This window comes from Alosa sapidissima, chromosome 1, assembly GCF_018492685.1.
Source record: "Alosa sapidissima isolate fAloSap1 chromosome 1, fAloSap1.pri, whole genome shotgun sequence".
In the NCBI taxonomy this organism is placed as follows: domain Eukaryota; kingdom Metazoa; phylum Chordata; class Actinopteri; order Clupeiformes; family Clupeidae; genus Alosa; species Alosa sapidissima.
The window spans coordinates 1,828,324-1,851,874 of NC_055957.1; the positions used below are offsets into that span (position 1 = coordinate 1,828,324).

General features: G+C 41.6%; 2 protein-coding genes across 5 annotated transcripts in view; both read right to left on the reverse strand.

Moving 5' to 3' along the window:
* The window catches only part of tnfaip2b (tumor necrosis factor, alpha-induced protein 2b), a 46,223-nt gene extending 39,893 nt beyond the window's left edge, over positions 1-6,330 (reverse strand). For 2 of the 3 annotated variants that reach the window (XR_006030700.1, XM_042085723.1), the window contains exon 1: positions 5,816-6,028. Coding sequence is in view for 1 of the 3 variants with exons in the window: in XM_042085723.1 (XP_041941657.1) it covers positions 5,816-5,963 (148 nt within the window). In the remaining 2 variants the exon portion in view is untranslated. Of the gene's footprint in view, positions 1-5,815; positions 6,029-6,310 lie in introns of those variants that run through there. The other variant, XM_042085737.1, reaches the window with a different exon arrangement.
* A 1,276-nt stretch (positions 6,331-7,606) lies between these two features.
* The window catches only part of si:dkey-196h17.9 (exocyst complex component 3-like protein), a 41,706-nt gene continuing 25,761 nt past the window's right edge, over positions 7,607-23,551 (reverse strand). The window contains exons 10-12 of one of the 2 annotated variants that reach the window (XM_042085783.1): positions 9,553-9,705; positions 8,204-8,325; positions 7,607-7,861 (exon numbers count right to left, since the gene is read on the reverse strand). In XM_042085783.1, coding sequence (XP_041941717.1) covers positions 7,708-7,861; positions 8,204-8,325; positions 9,553-9,705 — 429 coding nt within the window. In that variant the 3' untranslated portion in view covers positions 7,607-7,707. Of the gene's footprint in view, positions 7,862-8,203; positions 8,326-9,552; positions 9,706-23,198; positions 23,530-23,551 lie in introns of those variants that run through there. The other variant, XM_042085792.1, reaches the window with a different exon arrangement.

Sequence of the window (23,551 nt, forward strand, 5' to 3'; positions counted from 1 at the left end):
TTCTGTGTTCTGGACTGCAGGTAACTTAAGCCAGTGGTTCTCAAACTTTTTCTTTCATTCCCCACTTTGATCCAGGGGGCATTGACTAATGATAGTGGACATAACGTGTTATCCCGAGGCCTTTGCAAGTCAGCATCTCCGACGGTATAGTCTACCTTATTAAAAATATAAGTTTTCGATTTCCCAAACGGAGAGCCATATTGTTTTAACAATCTCTATGCTACTCACCAAAATGTAGGCATGGGAACATGATGAAGTATCCAAAGGTCGTGTGTTAAATTATTGTGATTACTAGCCAGTGGTTTTCAAACATTATGCATGACTCGGACATCTAACAAAATGCAACAGACTCATATCGTCCTCGCATTCGCAAAATGAGGACATACATACTACTTATTTACTTACTTTTTTGTTTACTTGAATGTTATGTTTGTCTGTGGACCTAAATTGGTAAAATATGTCTTGTCTTCACCGTGGGATAGTGAGAAACGTAATTTCGATCTCTTTGTATGTCTGGAACATGTGAAGAAATTGACAATAAAGTTGACTTTGACTTTGACTTTGATACAGACTGCTCTGATAAGTGTACCTCCAGTTATGCACGGTTTTAGTCAAGTCATTTAAATGTGCTGGTGAAACAGTTGTGTACTCTATTGTTATTTATCCCCTATTCACCCACGCCGTCAATTCTGTGGCGCAGTGCGTTAAGGCCGGCTGATGACAGCCACCGTTACGCAGCAGTTATCAGTCCCCTGTCCAAGAGTTCGAATCTGGGTTAAGCGTAGTTAGCTTTTGGAAAACGCACACCTGATGTCGGATGTGTGATCAGTGGAATATGGGGAGGGAAGTGGCAGTGTTTTTTTGCGCGTCTGCAGAAGTCAGCCAAATATGAATGTAATTCTGCAGCATAAAGCAGATGTATTTGTTTATTGTACAGAAAAATAAAAATGACATGTCAAGCAGTCAATTGACTACATTGCAGTGAAAAAGTAGGGCAAATTAATTTACGAAACCAAAACGTGGGTCATTAGCCTGGCGAACCAGACCCACATTAAAATGTAGGGTCTGGGCACTCACCGTTCGCAGTGCTCAGTCCGGGCGGGATAAGGCATTAAAAAAAAAATTCTTGGGTTCCGGTTTCCGACCGACCCTGTCAATTTATGTGCGACCCAAATTTATTTTATGAGCTTGGGGAAGAAATAACACTAAATAGTCTAGGCTACATTAAATAAATCCACAAATAAAAGGAACTATAATGAACATGAATTACCCCTTGCGTTATGAGGATGAGCGAATTCTCTCTTTTAGCCTATGCACAGCTGTTTACGAAGACGATTGTTTTCATCACTTAGCAGCTACCAAGGCACTCGCAAGTTTGTCCAAACACCGCAACTTTTTCGCAATTTTGACCAATCATCGTAGTTTCACCGTGAAATTTCACCTACCTCAATCGTCCCTCGCGCAGAATATTGAGCCAGATGGCACACTTACTTCTGAACCTTCTGCATATGACATTTATTGATGACAATAAATAGAAGGCTAACGTTAATGATCTGCTTACTTGCATCTCTCAACCTGGTGTTGCTAACCTACCTAGGCTATGAAAGTAAGTTAAGTAAGGCCTACTTGGTTTACTGACATTTGAGTAGGCTATGCAACCCATTGGCAAACGTTTACCTGGATATGTCCTTTTAGCTTATGTCATGTTTGCTAGCTTGTGGGCTTAGTTTGAGTGGTGCTACCAAAATCATAGAAATTAATAAAATTGCAAGACATTTACAGTACCTCTTCTATGATCCAAGAATGATTTCATTCGAGTTGTTTTTTTTAACATTTATTTTAACTAATGACATAGAAGACATTCCCAATTGCATCCACATATCGTAAATCACTATGCAAAAAGTGATTTACACTCGTAGCCGAACACAGTGAGATGCAAGCCTTCCAATCCACTCAGAAATGTAATTAGGCTACTCTCACGTCCTTAAAGGGGCAGGCAGTCAATTAGACGTACACCACCAATGTAATGACATTAAACAGAAGTGTAGTCAAATAGTTTACATCAATATGAAATTACTAGATACTTACTTGGCTATTAGTAATTATGCAGGCCACAGACTATGAATTATTAAAAAGATATGAACTTAATATGAATTACAAAATATATGAATGTATTGAAACATATGACATGTTGCCATCTCTTTAGGTGACTGTCTTTTTTGGACAGTTCTACGAAAGGTTATACTGCTTTGTGAATTACCTCAGTCAAAGCATTTTCACAAGTAAAGTAGGCCTACTTTGATTTTCTGTAATCCTTACTGTTTACCTTTGATTATCCTTTTTTAATAAGCATCAAGATTATCAGTGAGATTTTGGTCTTACTAACCTTAATTGCCCTAAATTAAAAAAAAAAACTATTTTTCTCCACAAGAAACAGCTAAAAACACCGCAACTTCCATCCAGGCATTTTAAGTCGAAACAGTCTCAAAAAACCTCGTGAAATCCTGGAGGGACTGATTTTCTACCTATCCCTTACTGCCACTGGGGGGGGGGGAATAAAAAATAAAATAAATTAATTAATTAATTAATTAATTCCCTACCGACCCATGGCCTCAACTGACAACCAACAGGAACCAAACCTTTTTTTTTTTATGCCTAATAAGTTGTCTTTCAAATTCCCTCTGCACGCAATAGGATATTTGTTTTCAAGTAGCAGGGAATTCAAGCCAAACCGTTGCAACTCTGCCATCAATCATTATGTTAAGCCCACCAAACAACTCTATACACGATTTCAATGTCCTGATTAAGTTTCGATTTCTGGAGCTCACAAGCCAACGGAGAGTTGCTAGACTAGCCCTGGCAGCAAATGTAATTTGCTGCCGCTAGGGGCACGTCTAGATTTCTAGGCTAGTGGGTCATAGTTGTCTAAGCCTCTATTGCGTAGCCTGTTAAAAACATCGCTAGATAGTATTAAATCGTAGCCTCCTGCTTTTTCAGAAGGGGCGGCAGGCAGAGTGTACAGTGGCAGAGCGACGCACAGTGGCTGAAAGTGGTACTACAGCTTCACGCAGCTTCACGCCTCGTAATCATTCCTGTCAACACTCCCGTTTTTCCCGGGTTTCTCCCGTATTTCAAGGTCATCTCCCAGCACCCTCCCGTTTTGTTATTTCTCCCGGAAAACTCCCGTAATTTGCATGGCCATCAAACTTCATTTTAAAATCATTGATCCATTCAGGTTGCCAGATTTTGTATGAAATACACCCTACACATACACGATCACTTAGTTTCAATTTCAACCGTTTTGTCATAGGCTAAAACCTGGCAACCCAACACCCAAATAAGGAAGCGGGTGCCGACTGCGCAGCCTGAGTCTCGTCATAAGCAAGCGGGCTAGTTGAATGGCCTACTCCAGAACTAGCTGTTGTGAAATTGTTGGGAATTTAATTGATTAACACATCACATAAACTGTTATTGAGTGTTGTTGATACACTGAACTTGTGCCCTCGGAACCAAATCTGACAGCAAGCAGCTTTGGAGTTTTGGAAGTAGACTGCAGGCAGGCAGCTGGATGCAGTGGCTTCTCTACATGGAGGCCTAGGGTGGCACGTGCTGGACGCAGTGGCGGCTCTACATGGAGGCCTAGGGTGGCCCGTGCCTCTCTAGACATTTCCCTGGCGCCCCCTGCTGATTTATTATGATTATACACGCAAGAGCCAAACGAACTAATGCGATCCAACGTTCTACACGGGTGAATTAGAGCGACCCAACATTCTACACGGGTAAATTAGAGCGACCCAACATTCTACACGGGTAAATTAGAGAGATCCAATGTTCTACACGGGTAAATTAGAGCGACCCAACATTCTACACGGGTAAATTAGAGAGATCCAATGTTCTACACGGGTAAATTAGAGCGACCCAACATTCTACATGGGTAAATTAGAGAGATCCAATGTTCTACACGGGTAAATTAGAGCGGCGCACTTGCGGTGATGCTTGGTGAATGAGAGCAGTGTTGCCAGATTGGGAGGGTCAATCTTCTTTTGACTTCGTCGGGCGGGGGCAAATAAGCTTTAGGCGGACAAATAAAAATTTGAGTTGAATGGATCTCTATGACAAAATCATTGTTGGCGGTTTTTTGCTGATGAGGGCGGGATTTTTTCTAGCGGGATTAGTCGAAAATCACTCAACCCAATCTGGCAACACTGAATGAGAGCTCAGAAAGTGCTCTTGGAGAGAGGAGCTGCGATTTCTCCTGTTGCAAGAGTCGAAGGTAAGCAACACGATTTCATCTCGTAAGTGATTTGCTGTTTTTGCACATAACTGTGTTACTGTTGTTCCTCACACTGATAATGAAATCGAGTTTGTAAATGTCTGGTCTCGAAACTTAATCATATTTTACCACAGTGGTTCTCAAAGTGGGGTCCGCGACCCATGGCCAAGGGGTCCGCAAAATAATTTTTTCGAAATTATGAAGTTGAATTTTATCATTTTAAAAATTAATATATACAGATGATGCCCCTTTTCACCCATAAAACTTAGGTCATAAAGAACCATTCCTACTACTGCTTAGCTTGGCTTATTTGTTTGAGTCAGTCCATGTCAAGTGATAAAAAATCCAAAACTGACAAAAGACATGGGATAGTGGACCTGTCCACAACTTCAGAAAATACAAATTACATGCTTAATTGTTCCTTGGGGTCCTCGGAATATTTTCTCCCCCAAAAGGGGTCCCTGGAACCAAAAAGATTGAGAACCCCTGTCTTAGCAAACTCATCGAAGCATATCCAAATGTCAGTATCCTTGCTCTACACAATGTTGTGATGTTAACCACGTAACTTCATCCGTCTTGGCAGTTGCATTGCGATAACAAATACATTTGAGTAAAGTAGTGATCAACAGTAGGCTATCTGCCTGAGGGATGGTTAGGCAACGAAATGCATGCCCCTACGTTTTTTTTCTTCTAATGAGGAAGGGACATAGTGTCCGTTTTTGCCCCAGTAAACAAAAAGTGAGAGAAACAGCAGTGAGAAACAAATGAAGGAGCAGGAAGAGGGAGAGCCAGAGGAGTCGGTGGAGGTTGGCGAGAGGCCATGTGATGCAAGTCAGGGCTCTGACACAGAGAGGGGAATTCCAGAGGGTGAGGAGCATGAAGACGATGGAGAGGAAACATACAGGGCCAGAGAGAGGAACAGCCAGCAAATGGATCCATGTGGATCATATGCACTATCACTATCAGGTTTGTGAAGAAGGTTCTTCCTACTATTTGCAAAGTACAATTACAATTGCATTGTAGGCCTACTGTGTGTCCTTAAAATGGTGCTTTCTGCTGTAAATTCTTTTTTGTGTTAACTTGGCTCTAACGTTTTTTTTTAAGTAAGTATTTGGCCTACATGGCTACAAGTAAAATAAAATGTATAATCTTTAAATATCATTTGTTGCCATTTTTTAATGTGCCGCTCTGGTTAAACACTGGCCCCGTCCTTGGCCCCTGTAGTACAATTTGTCTAGAACCACCACTGCCTGGATGGCGTGAAGGTTTTGAACGTGTAACATTAGTTACGTTAGTGTTTAAGCAATTGGGACAAACTGACCTCATAATACAACCCATTGCCTATAATAATATGGTCAGAACACAAGCCACAGGCTAATAAAATAGTGATAACACACATTGGGATACATACATAGCCTATTAAACGAATATCCACCAGTGACGCATAAACAAATCTACACTTGCATTGTGCGTCTTAAGGCGTCATAGTAACTATAGTAAGAATCTCTAACGAATAAAGGTAAACAATAACATCTGACCCACCTTCACCGCCGAGCGCGTCGGAGGGCTCCGGAGGTTGTGCGGACTCGGCTAACGGTCTCCCTCTGAGGACGTTCTTGCATCTGGCCACCTTCGCCTTGACCGCTGAGAACGCCTGCGCGACGTGGCTCTGGGACTGAAGGAACGCCATGCCTGAGAACGAGCTCACACTCCAGACTACAGTCTTTTACACACAACTGCAATCAGAGAAATGAGAATGAGAGACTAGTCTTTTACACACACCTGCAATCAGAGAAATGAGAACGAGTTTGTCTGTGTCTGTCTGTGTGAGTGTGTGTGTAAACCAGACTGTACTTTTTGGTGTTTCAACATTTTGCCCTGTGTGTGTGCGCACGCTTGTGTGTGTGTGTGTGTGTGTGCATGCCACTGGATGTGAAAGTTGTGTTTGTGGAATCTGAAAGTGACGAGAGGGGGAAGAAAAATTATGTGTGTGTGTGTGTGTAATGTGTGTGTGTGTGTGTAATGTGTGTGTGTAATGTGTGTGTGTGTGTGTGTGTGTGTGTAATGTGTGTGTAATGTGTGTGTGTGTGTAATGTGTGTGTGTGTGTGTGTGTGTAATGTGTGTGTGTGTGTAATGTGTGTGTGTGTGTGTATAATGTGTGTGTGTGAGTGTGTGTGTAATGTGTGTGTGTGTGTAATGTGTGTGTGTGTGTAATGTGTGTGTGTGTGTGTGTAATGTGACTAATATGTAAAATGGGCGTCTACGTGACTCACATCCTCGTTTTCCGTGCTGTTGCAATCTCTCATGTGCCTTTGGATGTTTACTCACCACTCCATGGTACCGTTAAAACAACAAACAACAACAAAACATCTGTATGTCTGTCTGCCTACGAGACTTAAGTGTGTCTGTGTGTGTGTGAAAAACACAAGTAATGTGTAGATACATGTGTGTTTGCATTGTTTGCATTTAGATCTTCTAGTAAGACAACACAAATCTGAAACGGAATATTCCCCTTCCTAGAAGATAAGTCAGGCCAAACACAGTTATATGTCAAGTTGTCATGACAATATCACGCCAAACACCTTGCATTTCTTTTTTTGCTAATGTCAAGTCATCATGAGAGAGACACCCTCGAATAATGTCATCTTGGCTAATGTCAAGTTGTTGTAATGATGACACCCAAACAATGTCAACTTGAAATTCCAAAAACCGAATGACACCATATGTCATAAACATCAGTGTTTCCCATACATTGACTTATTTGTGGCGGTCCACCACAATATCAACATTGACACCACACAATGATTTTCCAGGTTGTACTAAATTGTGATTAAATCTGGTTAGCATCATAACCACGCTGGGCTAATTTGCTAAAAACTGTTGCATTCAAGTTAATTCTGCAAAACCTACCACCACGAATATAATTCAATTATATGGGAAACACTGAACATCAATAATGTGTCATTAATGTACATGACATGTGTCATGTCATTCTTATGATGGTTACATGTCAGCCTTGTGTAGACCCCTCCAAATAAAGTGTTACCCATTATTCATTCACAAAGAAAATTGGTGTCCTTAAAGGTTGGATATTTTCTCATTTTTTTAACTTAAGTCATTAAGATCTATTTCAAAAAGATGATTTTATATTCCTCTTTTTAGTCAACCTTAGCATGGGTGCCAATACTTTTGACCATTACTGTATGTGTGTGTGCGTGTGTGCAAATTAAACCATCACCAAGCCATTTTTTGTTTTACTTTTATTTCAAAATATGTGTATACAGTTTAATATGTATACTATATGTTTGTATATATAAACAGTAATCGACATGTAAATACACAGTTGGGATTACACTGGAATGATATGGTGTGAGTGTGTTTGTGTGTGTGTGTGTACAGTACCTGTATGTGTGTGTGTTTGTGTGTGTTAACTCTAGTGGAACCTCCTAGCGATGGCATCCACAATGCCAGGCAATGGCATCCACGAAGCCAGACTGTTGCCTTGGTGACTCATCTCCATGACAGCCTTCACCTTTTGCGATGACAACCCGCCTCTCCACTGCAGCAGTTTCTTCAGCTGCTTCTTGCTGCACACACACACACACACATACAGAGGCAGAATTTACACTATTAAACTCTCAATCACACACACACACACAGAATCTACACTATTAAACTCTCAAACTGTGGTTGTGCATGTGCATGTGAGAAATGAGTAGTGTTTACCTCTTTGTGTGTGTGTGTGTGTGTTTACAATACGATACAAAGTGTTTACAATACTATTGTCAATCAGGGCTAAAATTCTTTAATTCTATATATATACATATTGTGTGTAACACCAATGTGTGTGTGTGTGTGTGTATATCTATATATGTGTGTGTGTGTATCTATATATATGTGTGTGTTTGTGTGTGTATGTGTGTGTGTACCTGACGTCAGGGTAGTCTGTGCTGAGTTGCAGGCAGGAGATCTTCAGAGCGTCGACATCCTCACAGCTCACAATGTCAGCAACCTTCAGCAGGAGCTCATTCTTCTTCTCCACATTCACATTCTACACACACACACGTACACGCACGCACACACACACACACACACACACACTGACTATTTGTGGTATGCTAGCTCTATTTACAGTGGCTGGTAAGTTTACCAAATTCACCCACCAGCGCACAAAACTACACGCATTTGGCGGGGGCGGGTGGCTAATTTCCATCCCTGATACACACGTGCACGTGCACACACACACACACACACACACAGACGCACACACGTGTACAAGACAGTCCTTTGAAATTCCACACACATGTACGCACGCACAAATGCATGCACACACGCACACACACACAGCACAGTCACATACGCATACACGCATACACACACACACACACACAGCACACTCACATAGAGCTAGAATACAGTCAGATCCCATCAAATTATCACAGTCACTGCCAGTTAAAGATCTACAATAACATTATTTATTATTACATATTATTATATACAGTATACATATTATTATTACATATGACCTACAATAACTACCATTATTTATTATTACATATTATTATATACAGTATACATATTATTATTACATATGACCTACAATAACTACCATTATTTATTATATACAGTATACATATTATTATTACATATGACCTACAATGACTACCATTATTTATTATTACATATTATTATATACAGTATACATATTATTATTACATATGACCTACAATAACTACCATTATTTATTATATACAGTATACATATTATTATTACATATGACCTACAATAACTACCATTATTTATTATATACAGTATACATATTATTATTACATATGACCTACAATAACTAGCATTATGTATTATTACACTTCGTGGGGGACGTCTCAGTAGAGAAATCTAGATATAGGCCATATAAGGGTTATATCCGTCTTTCCTGCTTCAGTTCCAGACCTTTAGATCAGGTTGGATTATAAGATGCTCCAGAACTCATACGAACAGAGTGTGTCTTAAAGGAGCCACCCCACCTTTATGGCAAGACATTATGGCATATGAATGAGCCACACCACCTTTATGACACTATGGCATATGAAGGAGCCACACCACCTTTATGGCAAGACATTTTGGCATATGAAGGAGATACCCCACTTTTATGGCAAGACACTTTGGCATATGAAGAAGCCATACCACTTTTATGACACTATGGCATATGATGGATGGATGGTGTCTGTTGTGCGTGTGTGTACATGTGTGTGTGTGTCTGTTGTGCGTGTGTGTACACCTGCTGAGAGAAGACCTCCTGCATTTCTTCTGCATCCTCTCTAATGACCACACCCACTTCAGACCACATCTTCTCCAGGTCAGTGCGGTTGCTAAGCAACAGCTGCTGCAGGTACAGTGACACAATCTGACTGTAGACTGCGTCCATGACAACCTGAAAGAGCAGACATCACAAACAACAGCACAGCAAACATCAAAACACAAACATATTAACATGGAGGCTTGTGTGTGTGTGTGTGTGTGTGTGTGCATGCTGTGTGTACAGCTCTGGAATAAATTAAGAGACCACTGCACATTTGAATATGACCATCAATTCATATGTTGTGTGTATGCGTGTGTGTGTGTGTGTGTGAGACAGTGTGTGTGTGTGTGTGTGTGCATGTGTTTGTGTGTGTGTGTGTGTATATGTGTTGTGTGTGTGTGTGCACATATGTTGTGTGCGTGTGTGTGTGGTATAAGTAAGTATAAGTATATACAGTGGACAGTGCTTCGACTTGGCCAGCTTCCCTCGCGGTCTGCGCGCGGGATCACGCGGCATCACGAGACTTTAATTTGTATTTTCCCAGTGACGCTGCAACAACGCTGCAACAACCGGCAGAGGTCTCAAGTGAGCAGGGTGTCTCGTAAAAAGAAATGGAGCTGGAAAACCCTACACAGACTTCACTACAGACTTTAGCAGACTGGTTTAGAAATAATTTAATAGCCAGAAATATGCCTGCCCTGCCCTAGAAATATTTGGTTAACGGCGAGTGAATCCCGTTTGCAGCCGTAGAAGAAACGCAGGACAAATTAAACATTCTGGTTTTCTCCGAGTGCAACGATGATAGACAGACATCATTTGGACAAAATAGAGCATATTAACCTCCGTTGCTCAGCCAAATGCCTTCCTGTTACGTCCTGTTATCACAGAGTTACAGGCGATAAATGATTTTTGATGGTCACAAGTTTACTTCATTAGCGTTTATTTTTTTGATTATTGAAGAGTGTTTTTCATTTAAAGGCTTGACTTCGTGCTTATTCCGAAGAGCATTTAGTGCTCTCCCCAATCCCAGACGTTCACATTGCATGTTTGTTTGTAATGGATGCGACCGTGAGATACGCTTGTCATAGGCGCCGATACCGTGGATGCTCCGTCTCTCGGGCACCCACTGAAAACATCGAGCACCCACGTGTGCCAGCTTACAGTCCCGGCTAAATTTACATTCATTTAAAATCAAACATCGCAGTTTATGTTAAATTCAGCATCTCTCATAATGTGATTGGATATGTTGCTGTCAATTCCCTACTCCATATACTAACCACCAATGAGCGTCTCTCGTATGAAAATTCCTGACACTTTCCACCTGAAGAATTAATGCAAGGCTTTGTCGGGTCTTCAGCCCTGAATGTTTAAAATGTATATACCCGTGAATATCATTTTAAAAGTAGTCTGACAAAGCTTTGTTTTGTGACACAGCTAAACACTGGTACCTCATAGAACGTCTATAACATAGCCTAGGTGGTCGCAACTCACAAAAGTAAAGCAGATAGAAAGAACTCACGCAAATCTAGCCTACAACACGCAGACAGCTTTATGCGCAGGGGAGAGAGCGCGCGCGGGCACTGTGCTTTATGATTGTTGGCTTCTGGTGGTATCTTGCTAATTCACTGAACTGCATTAGGTGACACAAATGGTATTGCCTTTATCTTATAACTCCTTGTCTGAGCGACTACCAGGCCTATGGTTTTTAAAAGTCAGATGTTCCCTGACAAAGACATTCGAAAATTAAGAATGTTTATTGACTTGAAAAATACACTAATTTTTGCAAACTCCCTTCATTCAACCCTTGAAGACATCGCGGTCTGGTGCGCTATGTAGATTGTTTCTCGTACCATTTAATTTCTCAGAATTTAGGTCTACTAGGCCTACAATAACGTCATCACCAAATACATCTTTTATTTTTAGTTGATCAACCACAAAGAGTAGCATAGGCCTACTGTGCACAGTGCACTGACGACTGTAGCAGCCCAAGGTAACCAGTTGTTGTAGATGAGAGGCAACCCCTTGTTTCAGATAGCCTGGACAACATGTTACCTGGGTGTTGCCTACGTTATTACAGTGCATGAAAATGCGTTGTACTGTTCTTCCTAGGCAACAACAACAACTTCTTCTTCCGCTTACCACTTTTTCCGTACGCAATTTCTCTTGAACAGTTTAACTTAGAAACTTCGTTCAAACTTTGTAACATAGGTTAGCATAGTTAACATTTTAGCATTGTTAGCATGATAGTTAGCATAACTACTAAAAATGATAAGCTAAGTTAGCTAAGTCACATGGTTAGCATGCTAGTTAGCATTGTTAGCATAGTTATCATTTTTGACAAAACTATTAGAAGACATTAGCTAAGTTAGCTAAGTAACATGGTTAGCATAACTGCTAAAATTAATAGCTAAGTTAGCTAAGTCACATGGTTAGCATGGTAGCATTCTTAGTATTTTAGCATAACTGCTATAAATTATTAGCTAAGTCACATAGTTAGGATTATTAACATAGTTAACAGCATTAGCATTATTAACATTTTAAAAAAAAACTGCTAGAAAACATTAGCTAAATTAACTTAAAGTTAAGTAACTTGGTTAGCATTATTATCTTTGTCAACATAGTTAGCATAACTGCTAGCAAACATTAGTCATTCCAACTGTCAGTTATCATCAACTATCTACCTAAATAATTTAACCATTTAAACTATCCACCTATTTAACTGTTCAGTCATTCCAACTATATTAAACCTCATCTACCTAGCAACCAATATAGTTTGTTTTTACTCTGTATGATATTTTACATCATATTTTTGCATTTTCATGCACTCTATTTCCTTCAGGAAATGCTTTTCTAGTTTTTTTACATGTCTTTTGTCTGAGTGGCTGTAATGTAGCCGAGCGCTCATGGCATATGAAAAGCGACTTCAAACCGCCTAAAACAACTTGTTTGTGAATGTCTGACAACTGCTGCAGCGCATGCACGCGCAAGGAAACCAGTAGGTGGAGAAACCATAAGGCACACCGGAACGATTTTAAGGCTTTTTCGCATAGGCTACTCAATGGTGCTATTTCACACGCATTATAGCGACCCCCACTCACCGGGGTTAAGTGGAAGGTGTTAATAGATGATATGCGTAGCCTACAGTGGACTAGGGCTGTCAAAATTGCTCAAAAATGACGTTCGAATATCCCCTCTAAAATAAACACATGTATTCGAATATATTGGAATATCTAGGCTATATTATTTGCGCATTATGTCAGTGACGTGTTTTTAACTTTTTGTATGGTTATTGCTTGACAGGGGGGATCCCAAGCAGCTTTCAGCCATAAGGCATTTCCTAATTCACCCGACACTGATATTCAAAATGTTGAAACTATTTCGGCATAGCCTATAAGCAGTTTAATTAAATGTAATGTTAGTTGTAAACAAACGGGCTACTTGGTGAGGCTTGGCCTCACAGATGCGCTCGTGCCTTAAATGGCAATACAAATCTTCACGATATAGGCCTATTAACTGATCGCCCGATTCACGTTGGCTGGAGGGCAGGGGGGGCCATCAGACATTTGTTCCCAAGGGTCTATGAATTGTTAATCCGGCCCTGCCCCCAACGAACGCAACTTTCCACCTCTGAGACAGCTTAAAAGAAGCCTAGAGGACTCCTAACTCACTAAGACCTACTTACTGTAGGCTGCGCAAACCACGGGCCTTTTTTTTGGGCAAGCCTGCATTCGAGGCAGGCCTTCTGTTGAAGAATTTTATATAAATCCTGCGCTAACAGTAATCCTCCTACCCCCCGCTACCACAGCTGTGGATAGTGTGGCATGCTCACGCTTTATTTCTCCTTCTTGCAAACTAGGCCTATAGCCCAACCATTTACGTCTTCAAAAAATAACAACTTGCCAGATATGCCTTCATATCTTTGGGCTTCATTCAGCATTTTGTTCTTCCACTGGAAATTACTCTTCTACATTTGCTACCTGCTGCATCATTTCTGTTTGTATTGTTTAGAAAATGTTTGACGTCTTGAGTTAATGCATTAAACATTGTTTGCTGGTAACCAGCCACAAATAGCCTACAGATTGTTGCGTGCGTACATTCTCTATTCTCTCCAAAATGTGCCCGTTCTATAGGCTGGCCAAGTGCGTAATTCTGCGGCATAAAGCAGATGTATTTGTTTATTGTACAGAAAAATAAAAATAACCTGTCGGAGCAGTCAATTGACTACATTGCAGTCAATAAGTAGGGCAAATTACGAAACCAAAATGTGGGTCATAGTTGTCTAAGCCACTGCTGTGAGGCCAAACCCATGAACAAAGACGCATTGATATCTGCAATAGAGTTTTTTTGGCGAAACAAGCTCACAGCCGAACGAGTCATAGCACTGAACAAAGCCTACAGAGCTGGGGATGAAGCTGGCATGAAAACAGCGAGAGCCAACCTGTCCCGTGGCATCAAGGAAGCAAAAAAGGAATACACTCACAAGATAACCACCCACTTCAAAGACAGCAGGAACGCACAAAGCCTATGGCAGGGCATTCAGGCCCTCACGGACTACAAGCCCGCGCCACAGAGCTGTGAGAGCAACATCCCTCTGCTCAACAACCTGAACCGCTTCTTTGCTCGCTTTGAAGCACAAAACAGCACCTGCCCACAGAAGACCCATCCCCCTCTACATGAGCAGCCCCTGTGCCTCTCTGCCGACAGCGTGAAGAGGACACTTGCTGCTATCAACACCCGTAAGGCAACAGGTCCAGACAACATCCCAGGTCGTGCGCTGAAGGACTGCGCAGGGGAGCTTAAGGATGTCTTCACAGACATCTTTAACACTTCCCTGAAGCAAGCCATCGTCCCATCATGTTTCAAAGCTGCCACCATCATACCTGTGCCGAAGAAAACTGCTCCATCCTGCTTCAATGACTACCGCCCTGTGGCACTGACACCCATCATCATGAAGTGCTTTGAGCGGCTTGTCATGTCACATATCAAAGCCATTCTCCCCCCCACCCTGGACCCCTTCCAGTTTGCATACTGAGCCAAGCGGTCTACAGAGGATGCAATCTGCTCTGCCCTCCACCCAGCCCTCACCCACCTGGAAAAAAGAGACTCATATGTGAGATTGCTGTTTATAGACTTCAGTTCTGCATTCAACACCATAATACCACAACAACTCATCTGCAAACTTGACAAACTGGGACTCAGTACCTACCTCTGCAACTGGCTACTGGACTTCCTCTGTCAGAGGCCCCAAGTAGTACGTGTTGGCAACAATACCTCAAGCAGCATCACACTGAGCACAGGGGCCCCCCAAGGCTGCGTGCTCAGTCCGCTGCTCTTCACCCTGCTGACGCATGACTGCACTGCAACCTACAGCAACAATCACATAGTGAAATTTGCTGACGACACAACTCTGGTGGGTCTCATCACCAAGGGCGACGAGACTCAATACAGGTTGGAGGTCGACCATCTGACCATGTGGTGCAGGGACAACAACCTCCTGCTGAACGTCAGCAAGACCAAAGAGATTGTTGTTGACTTCCGGAGAGGTCACACCCAACACCTGCCACTGACCATCGACGGTGCTGTGGTGGAGAGAGCGAGCAGCACCAAATTCCTGGGGGTGCACATCAGTGAAGACCTCTCCTGGACCACCAACACTGCATCACTGGCGAAGAGAGCTCAGCGCCGCCTGTACTTCCTGCGGAAACTCAGGCGAGCAAGTGCTCCACCAGCCATCATGACCACATTCTACCGAGGCACCATTGAGAGCATCCTCTCCAGCTGTATCACTGTGTGGGGCGGAAGCTGCACTGAATACAACAGGAAAGCCCTGCAGCGCATAGTGAACACAGCTGGAAGGATCATTGGTGCTTCACTCCCCTCCCTGAAGGACATTTACACCACCCACCTCACCCGCAAGGCGACCAAAATTGTGAATGATGCAAGTCACCCTGCTCACAATCTGTTTGATCTACTGCCCTCTGGGAAGAGGTACAGAAGCCTGCGCTCCCGCACTACCAGACTCACCAACAGCTTCATACACCAAGCTGTAAGGATGCTGAACTCTCTCCCTCCTCTCCCCCCTCCACCCTCAGCTACATAACATCCTGGACATTGGACATTGGACCCACAATGGCCGCCTGCACTACTCCACTTGCACACTTGTACACTTTACAACTTGGTGTTGTTGTCCTGAAAACACAACACTTCTGCTGCTCTTACATAACTTGCACCACTATGCCACTTTCTTTATTACTTTGGTCAAACAGAACTACCCAAGCCTTTTTATTGGCCTGACTTTGCACTAGTATTTTATTGACTGTCTATGCACAATTTCAACCAAATTTTGCTGCTCTTATTTTTTCATTATTATATGTGCCCTCTTATTTACTTAGTTACTTACTTTTTTGTTTACTTGAATGTTATGTTTGTCTGTGGACTTAAATTGGAAAAATATGTCTTGTCTTCACCGTGGGATAGTGAGAAACGTCATTTCGATCTCTTTGTATGTCTGGAACATGTGAAGAAATTGACAATAAAGCTGACTTTGACTTTGACTTTGACTTTGAAGGGAGAGGCAACTGGCATGTGATCTCCCCACGGGCCAATGGATGTACAAGTTTTCTCCTGTGCCTACGATATTTAATCCAGTGTTTTGTCAAGTTACAAAATGCTATTCGTTTTAACAAATTTTTATGATAGTATGAAGTACTTTTTGTATAGGGTACTATCTTAATTGCTTTATACTCAACCAATGGCTATTGCATCTGTCTATTGAAAGTGAGAATGTGGCATGTGATCTACTGTGTAGGCTTCATAAAATAAAATAAACAGATTGCTAATGGCCTACAAGCTGATCTGGGGTGCGTTTCCCGTACAACTACGGAGGTTAGCTTTTTACTAACAGGATGCATCATTCAACTAACCAACATGTAAGTTACGACTGTTTCCCAAAACTGTCGTACTTACATAGTACTGTAAGTTTGGACCATGATAGTTTCCAAACTTCAGTAGTCTGGACTAAGGTGGTTAATGACGTTTAGCAGCACGTGAACGGGCACCTGCACATACTTCTGTGGCGCATTGCGTTAAGGTCGGCAGATGACAGCCGCCGTTGCACAGCAGTTATCAGTCCCCTGTCCAAGAGTTCGAATCTGGGTTAAGATTTTGACAACAATATTGACATCGTTGTTTACCTAAGTTTATCTTTTGTGCAGATCATATTATCAAAATCAGAATCAGCCTTCTTGGCTTGGTTTGCGTAAACTAACAAGGACCCCCCCCCCCCCCCCCCCCCCTCCATGAAAATCAAAGGCTACATATTCTCAGCTGACTCGTCAAAAAGTGCGCACCACCTTATTATTATCTGCAGGTGTGTGACTTTTATTTACGTGCACATGGCTGCAAATTGACTTTTAATTTATGTATTTTCTGCCTTGGGCATTTTAATATCAATTAGAAACCTAAATATATTTATAATTATTAATTTGCAAACAAATAACTGGCATCAGTGACGTCTTTGACATGAAGATCCCTGGAACTATGCTTCTACTAGCATTCTACCACAGGTCGAGAGGTGTAGTTGTAACTACACAACTTTACGATAGTGGTTGCGAACGTTCGTTGCTACTATGGTTTTGGGAAACACTAACGTAGTGTAACGATGCATTGGACTATGTAAGTTCCAAATATGAATTGTTGCACTATGATGCTTCAGTCTGCACAATACCCTCCGGAATTATTGGCAGCATTTTGTTTTTGTTAAAATATTTATTTCTACATGAGATTGTCCTTTTTCTCAGAATAAATTCCTATCAAGGTTGGATTTTTAGTCAACTTTACCAAAGGTGCTTTTTATTTTATTTAATCTTTATTTAACCAGGAAAAGTCCCATTGAGTTACAGTAACTGGCGGCAAAAAGTTACAAAAAAATAAAATTATATATATATATATATATATATATATATATATATACATAAAAGACAGGACAATGGTTACATACTACACCACACATCTCTGTACATACACTATACAGAGTTGTCAGAGTTGACTTTAAAAGATTTTTAAAAGTACTGAAAGATGGAAGTGATTCTAGATTTAGGTGCTGATTTTAGTTCACAGCTATAGCAGCTTCAACTCCTCTGGGAAGGCTGTCCACAAGGTTTAGGTGTGTGTTTATAGGAATGTTTGACCATTCTTCCAGATGTGCATTCGGTGGCCACATACTGATGTTGCACGAGGAGCCCTGGCTCTCAGTGCTGGAGAGAGCTCACTACTGGTTTTATATGAGCACTATTAGCATGCTCACTACTGGTTTTATATTAGCATGCTCACTACTGGTTTTATATTAGCATGCTCACTACTGGTTTTATATGAGCATGCTCACTACTGGTTTTATATGAGCACTATTAGCATGCTCACTACTGGTTTTATATGAGCATGCTCACTACTGGTTTTATATGAGCACTATTAGCATGCTCACTACTGGTTTTATATTAGCATGCTCACTACTGGTTTCATATGATCACTATTAGTATGAGCCAAGACTAAAAGACTTAAAGACTTGTGATAATATTGAACACATTTGATTTCAGACTTACTGTAAAACCACTAGGATTGCCACTTTACATTACACAATCTATATAACGGGAGCGCACCATATTTCAGTAAAACTCCCATGATTTCATTCCAACTTTGAAATTTTAGTCTCCGAGCATTAGGTGTGTGTAACCTACGTTGTGTTGAACCCCGCGGTTCAGCCCTACACACACCTGCGAACCCGCGAACAGCAGCACCTACGAACGGCAGTTGAGCGTGCTGGCAATCGAGTCCAGTCTGGGGTCTTGTCATGTGTGTGGTGGCTACTTAACTCATTGAATGCCGCGCTGTTTTCGGAAGCTTTGGCCCAGAGTGCCAGCAATCTTGATCATTGTTGATGATTTTTGTAGAGCCACAGCGTATGTTATAGCTATGGACACATACTATGGCTTGTTTGAAAGGTGAGACTTTAAGCTCTCAGTGGGTACAAACCGTTTATTTCTACATGCCTCTGTTCCTAAGAAATCCCAAGCTAAACAGTGGCTAGTTTTCATCAAAATCCCTGTTTTATTTCTAGAAATGGAGATGTAGCATCTTTGATGAAATATAAAGTGTTGCCTGTAAAGTTTCCGGGAAGTGACCTAGCGAGACCTGGCGAGACTGCCACCTAGTGATAAACCCACGAAAATGGCCTGGTTTTAACCTGACGTGCATGTGTCACTGATTCAACCCAAAGCGGCAACCATCAAAAGCAGAGTTTTAAGTTTAAATGTCCAGATTAGGGGTGCAACGGATCAAAAAACTCACGGTTCGGATTGTTCCTCGGATCAGAGTCACGGATCGGATCATTTTTCGGATCAGCAAAAAAGAAAAAATCGCCAAATAAACATAAGTTGTGTCTTTTTGTTTATTAACAATCGTTTTGCACAACTGAATATGGCCTCATGTCTGCACCTATAAACACACCGATAGCGTTTGTGATAGCTTTAGCCCGGTCGGATTGTGCAGGAAGGGGCTGTTTAAATGCCGCGGTGATAAGCGGTTGTTGAGCCGCTTTCGGTTTCACTCCTGTCAGTGAAACACCGGGGTGATGTCGCTGCAAATGCGGGGCCATGGCAGATGTGTTTCCACTGTTGTATGGCTTTCTTGTGCCACAGTGCCTACACACCGTCACGGTTCTATCCACTAACCTCTTTCCTTCATCATTAACTTTGACAGGGAAACCAAAATGCTCCCAAACAGGGGATTTAAATGACGCGGGGCGTTCAAGCTCCTCCATTCCTCCACTCGCCATGACCGCGCTGTGTGTGGACTGAACATGCGCACAATTGTTTTTTCAGAAATCAATCCGCGGATCATGTGTGTGCCGAACCGAAATAATTGATCCGAACGGATCACGGATCAATGATGATCCGTTGCACCACTAGTCCAGATTGTGCGTTTTCATGAGTTTTCAATCGTCATATATTTAATTTCCATTCATCACAGAGTTCCCAAAATCACATATAAGGTGTGTTAGAGTGTCTAGTTTCGTAATTTAAAAAAAAGCTAAAAACTTAATATTACGTTTTTGGCACTCAACGCATGGGAAGGAAAAACGTAATATTAGTTTTTGGCACTCAATGAGTTAAGCTATTTGACCTGTTTCTGTGTCTGAAACCCCTCCCCTACAGTATGAAGCCCCTCCCCTGTGCTATGAAGCCCCTCCCATGCAATTTGAAGCCCCTCCCCTACATTATGCATTTATATTTAGAGCAGACAAGCCTCCAGAGAGAGAGAGAAAGTGGTATGAATTTGTGTATGTGTGTTGTGTGTGTGTGTGTAGTGTGTTTGTGTATGTATATGTGAGGGAAAGTGTTTGTAGTGTGTGTGTGACCACACATCACACACACACAAACATATACACACACACACATAGACCACACACCACACATGATAGACCACACACACACACACACACACATCACACATGATAGACCACACACACATCACACATGATAGACCACACACACATCACACATACACACATCACACACATAGACCACACACACACACACACACACACATCACACACGATAGACCACATCACACAACACAGAACAGTAGCATAGCATCTCTGTGTCCAGATAGGGACAACACATCTGTTTTAAGAGACCAAAGACCAAAAGTCTTGGTCTTGTGTGTAAAACTGCACTGAGTACAGAGCCCACATCTGTAGTGCCCACTGAGTACAGTGCCCACATCTGTAGTTCCCACTGAGTACAGTGCCCACATCTGTAGTGTGTGTGTGTATATGTGTGTGTGTGTGTATATATATATGTGTGTGTGATGTAAAGCATGTGTGTGTGTGTGTGTGTGTGTGTATGCTTATCTTCTAATCCAAATAAAGAATTCAAATGTGTATGCGTGTGTGTGTGATGTAAAGCATGTGAGTGTGTGTGTGTGTGATGTAATGCATGTGAGTGTGTGTGTGATATAATGCATGTGAGTGTGTGTGTGTGGTGTAATGCATGTGTGTGTAGGGCTACATATGCCAGTGTTTTTGATTGGCTGCTTGGAGAGCCTGTCCCAATGGTGAGTACCAGTGTTTCCAGATTAGAAATGTCGAAGTATCGTACCAAAACCTCAAAATTAGCATTTTTTGAAAAATATTATCGTACACGAACCAAACGCATAAAATAGGCTAAAGCTATTTTCCAACAATTTTATTTTCCAAATAATTTTACAGCCAATTTAAAAAAGCTGTGTAATACACTCACACTAACTGGAGGAAGTTAACTTTTTTTGCCAAAGTGCAAAAGATATGCCGACAGTCCACATTTTGAACTTGACCATAATTAAATCAGAGACTTTCTAATGAGGAGACACAGCACTCAAAAAATCCTCCATAGAAATACATGGGGCTAGTTTGTAACGCCAATATGGCCGTTGTCTACACATATCCCACCCCTTCCTCGGCAAAACGTTGACATGTGAATACATTGAGCCAATCGTATGGTGTGTTGTGAAGACATCGTGCCAATCATGTGTTGTGAACTCGCCGCTGGAACATAATTGGTGTCGTGAAGCCTTGTGCACACGCATTTCTGCTGAATAGGATGCCCGATTATTATTATTATTATTATAACCTTTATTTAACCAGGTTAGTCTCATTGAGATATAAAATCTCTTATTCAAGAGAGACCTGGCCAAGATAGCAGAACAAATAGTTACACATCACAATCACAAAACAAACACAAAAGAGGCAAAGACAACTCAAGTGCATTCCAGATTAAATAAAAGTGCCATTAATTAAAACATTTGCACTGGATGGACTCATGTTCTATGGCTTTAACAACACCTTTAAAATCATTTAAGGAAATTAGACACTGTAGTTTGAGTGTTTTCTGTAGTTCATTCCAAGCAGAAGGTGCAGCAAACATGAAAGCCTTCTTGAACAACTCTGTCCGTGCTTGAGGACTTATGCCTTGAGTACTTATGCCTTAAGCTTGACTTAAGGCATAAGTACTCTGTGTAAAAGAAAGACATTCAGATATGTAACATGGAAGCCTGCCTATAATGCCCTTATATATGAAGATATAGAGGTGAGTAAGTCGGCGATTTGACAGAGAGGGCAAATTCACTGTGGAGTAAAGTGTACAATGATGAGTGAGGGGTCTGCAATTTGAAATGAACCTTAAAGCTCCATGATGCACAGCATCCAACATCTGAAGACACTTTGATGGGGCATTCATGTACAACAGATCACCATAATCAATAATAGGAAGAAATGTGGCATCGACAAGCCTTTTTCTGGCAGAAAAAGTAAAACAAGATTTGTTCCTAAAGAAAAAACCTGGCTTCAATTTCAACTTTTTCACTAAGTTCTGTATATGAAGCTTAAAAGAAAAGTGGTCATCAATTAAAAATCCTAAGTATTTATAATATGAAACTATCTCAATTGTTTTACCCTGATTGGTAACAATATTCAGGTCTAACTCATTCTTCCTTGAGTTTGAAAATACCATTACTTTGGTCTTCTCAGCATTAAGCACAAGCTTTAATTGATAAAGCTGTGCTTGCACTCTGTGCAAAGCAGTTTGCAAAAGCTCAAATGCCTTCCTTATGGTAGCAGCACAACAATAAATAACAGTGTCGTCTGCATAAAAATGGAAAAATGTATGTTGCACATTCTCCCCCAGACAGTTTATATAAATAGTGAATAAAAGTGGGCCCAGAACAGAGCCCTGGGGGACCCCTTTACAGATTGATGCATATTTTGACGTCAGGCCTGCAACTTGCGTAGCTTGAGTCCTATCCGTGAGGTAGTTGCCAAACCAGCCCACCAGCCTATGCTACTTTTCCACTGCTCTTCAGCCCTCCTCTTCGTCCCCTCCACGGTCCTCACCTTCCCTTTCTGAACTCATTTTTTTTAGCACTTTACTGCTTCGTTTTGTTAAACTGATCTAAACTGAACTGTCTTCTTCGGCAAAACTGTAGTGTAGCAAATAGTATAGTGTAGTGTAGACGTGCGGCCGACACCGTGTGGTGCCTGTGTGTGTATGTACCTGGTGTATACGTAGCCTACTTGCGTGCAGGCAGGCGAGCCTGTGAATCGATTCGGGGTCAGAGAGAGAAGCGGATGTGTGTTTGGACGAACGACTGAAAACTCTGAAAAAATTATCGTACATTATGGGACAAAATTGTCAAAGTGATCGTACAAATACGATAAGTATCGATCGTACATCGTACAGAGGTCAAAATGATCGTACAAATACGATAATTATCGATCGTACATCGTACACAGGTCAAAATGATCGTACAAATACGATAATTATCGATCGTACAGAGGTCGCACATCGTACAGAGTTCAAAATTATCGTACAAATAAGATAATTATCATACATCTGGCAGCACTGGTGAGTACTGTGCTACACAGCTGAGTCTGGGCTCTAGTTTATCTCTCCTGCTCACACGGAAGCAGTCTGACTGTGAGACCCCTCAAATCCACTTTACTGTCTTTGGTGGAACCTCGGTTCCTAGTCCCCAAATTAATACATGTAAATGTGTGTGTGTGTGTGTGTGTGAGAGAGAATGAAATCATCAAAAAGCCATTTTCAGTTTTTCTTTTATTTCAAAATATAAATAATTGTTCTAGGGAATGTAGCAATCGACATGTAAACAGACAGTTGGGACTTCACTGTGTGTGGTATTGCGTGTGTGTGTGTGTGTTTGTGTGTGTGTGTGTGTAACTCTGGTGGCTCCTCTTGGTGTTTATATTGGTTACCATGGCATCCACAAAGCCCGACTCAGCGACACCAACAGCAGCAGGTCCAGGGTTGTTGCCTTGGTGACTCCATCATTCTAATCTCCATGACAGCCTTCACCTGTTGTCGTGACAACCCCCCTCTCCAACGGAGCAGTTTCTTCAGCTGCTTCATGCTGTACAGGCAAACACACACAC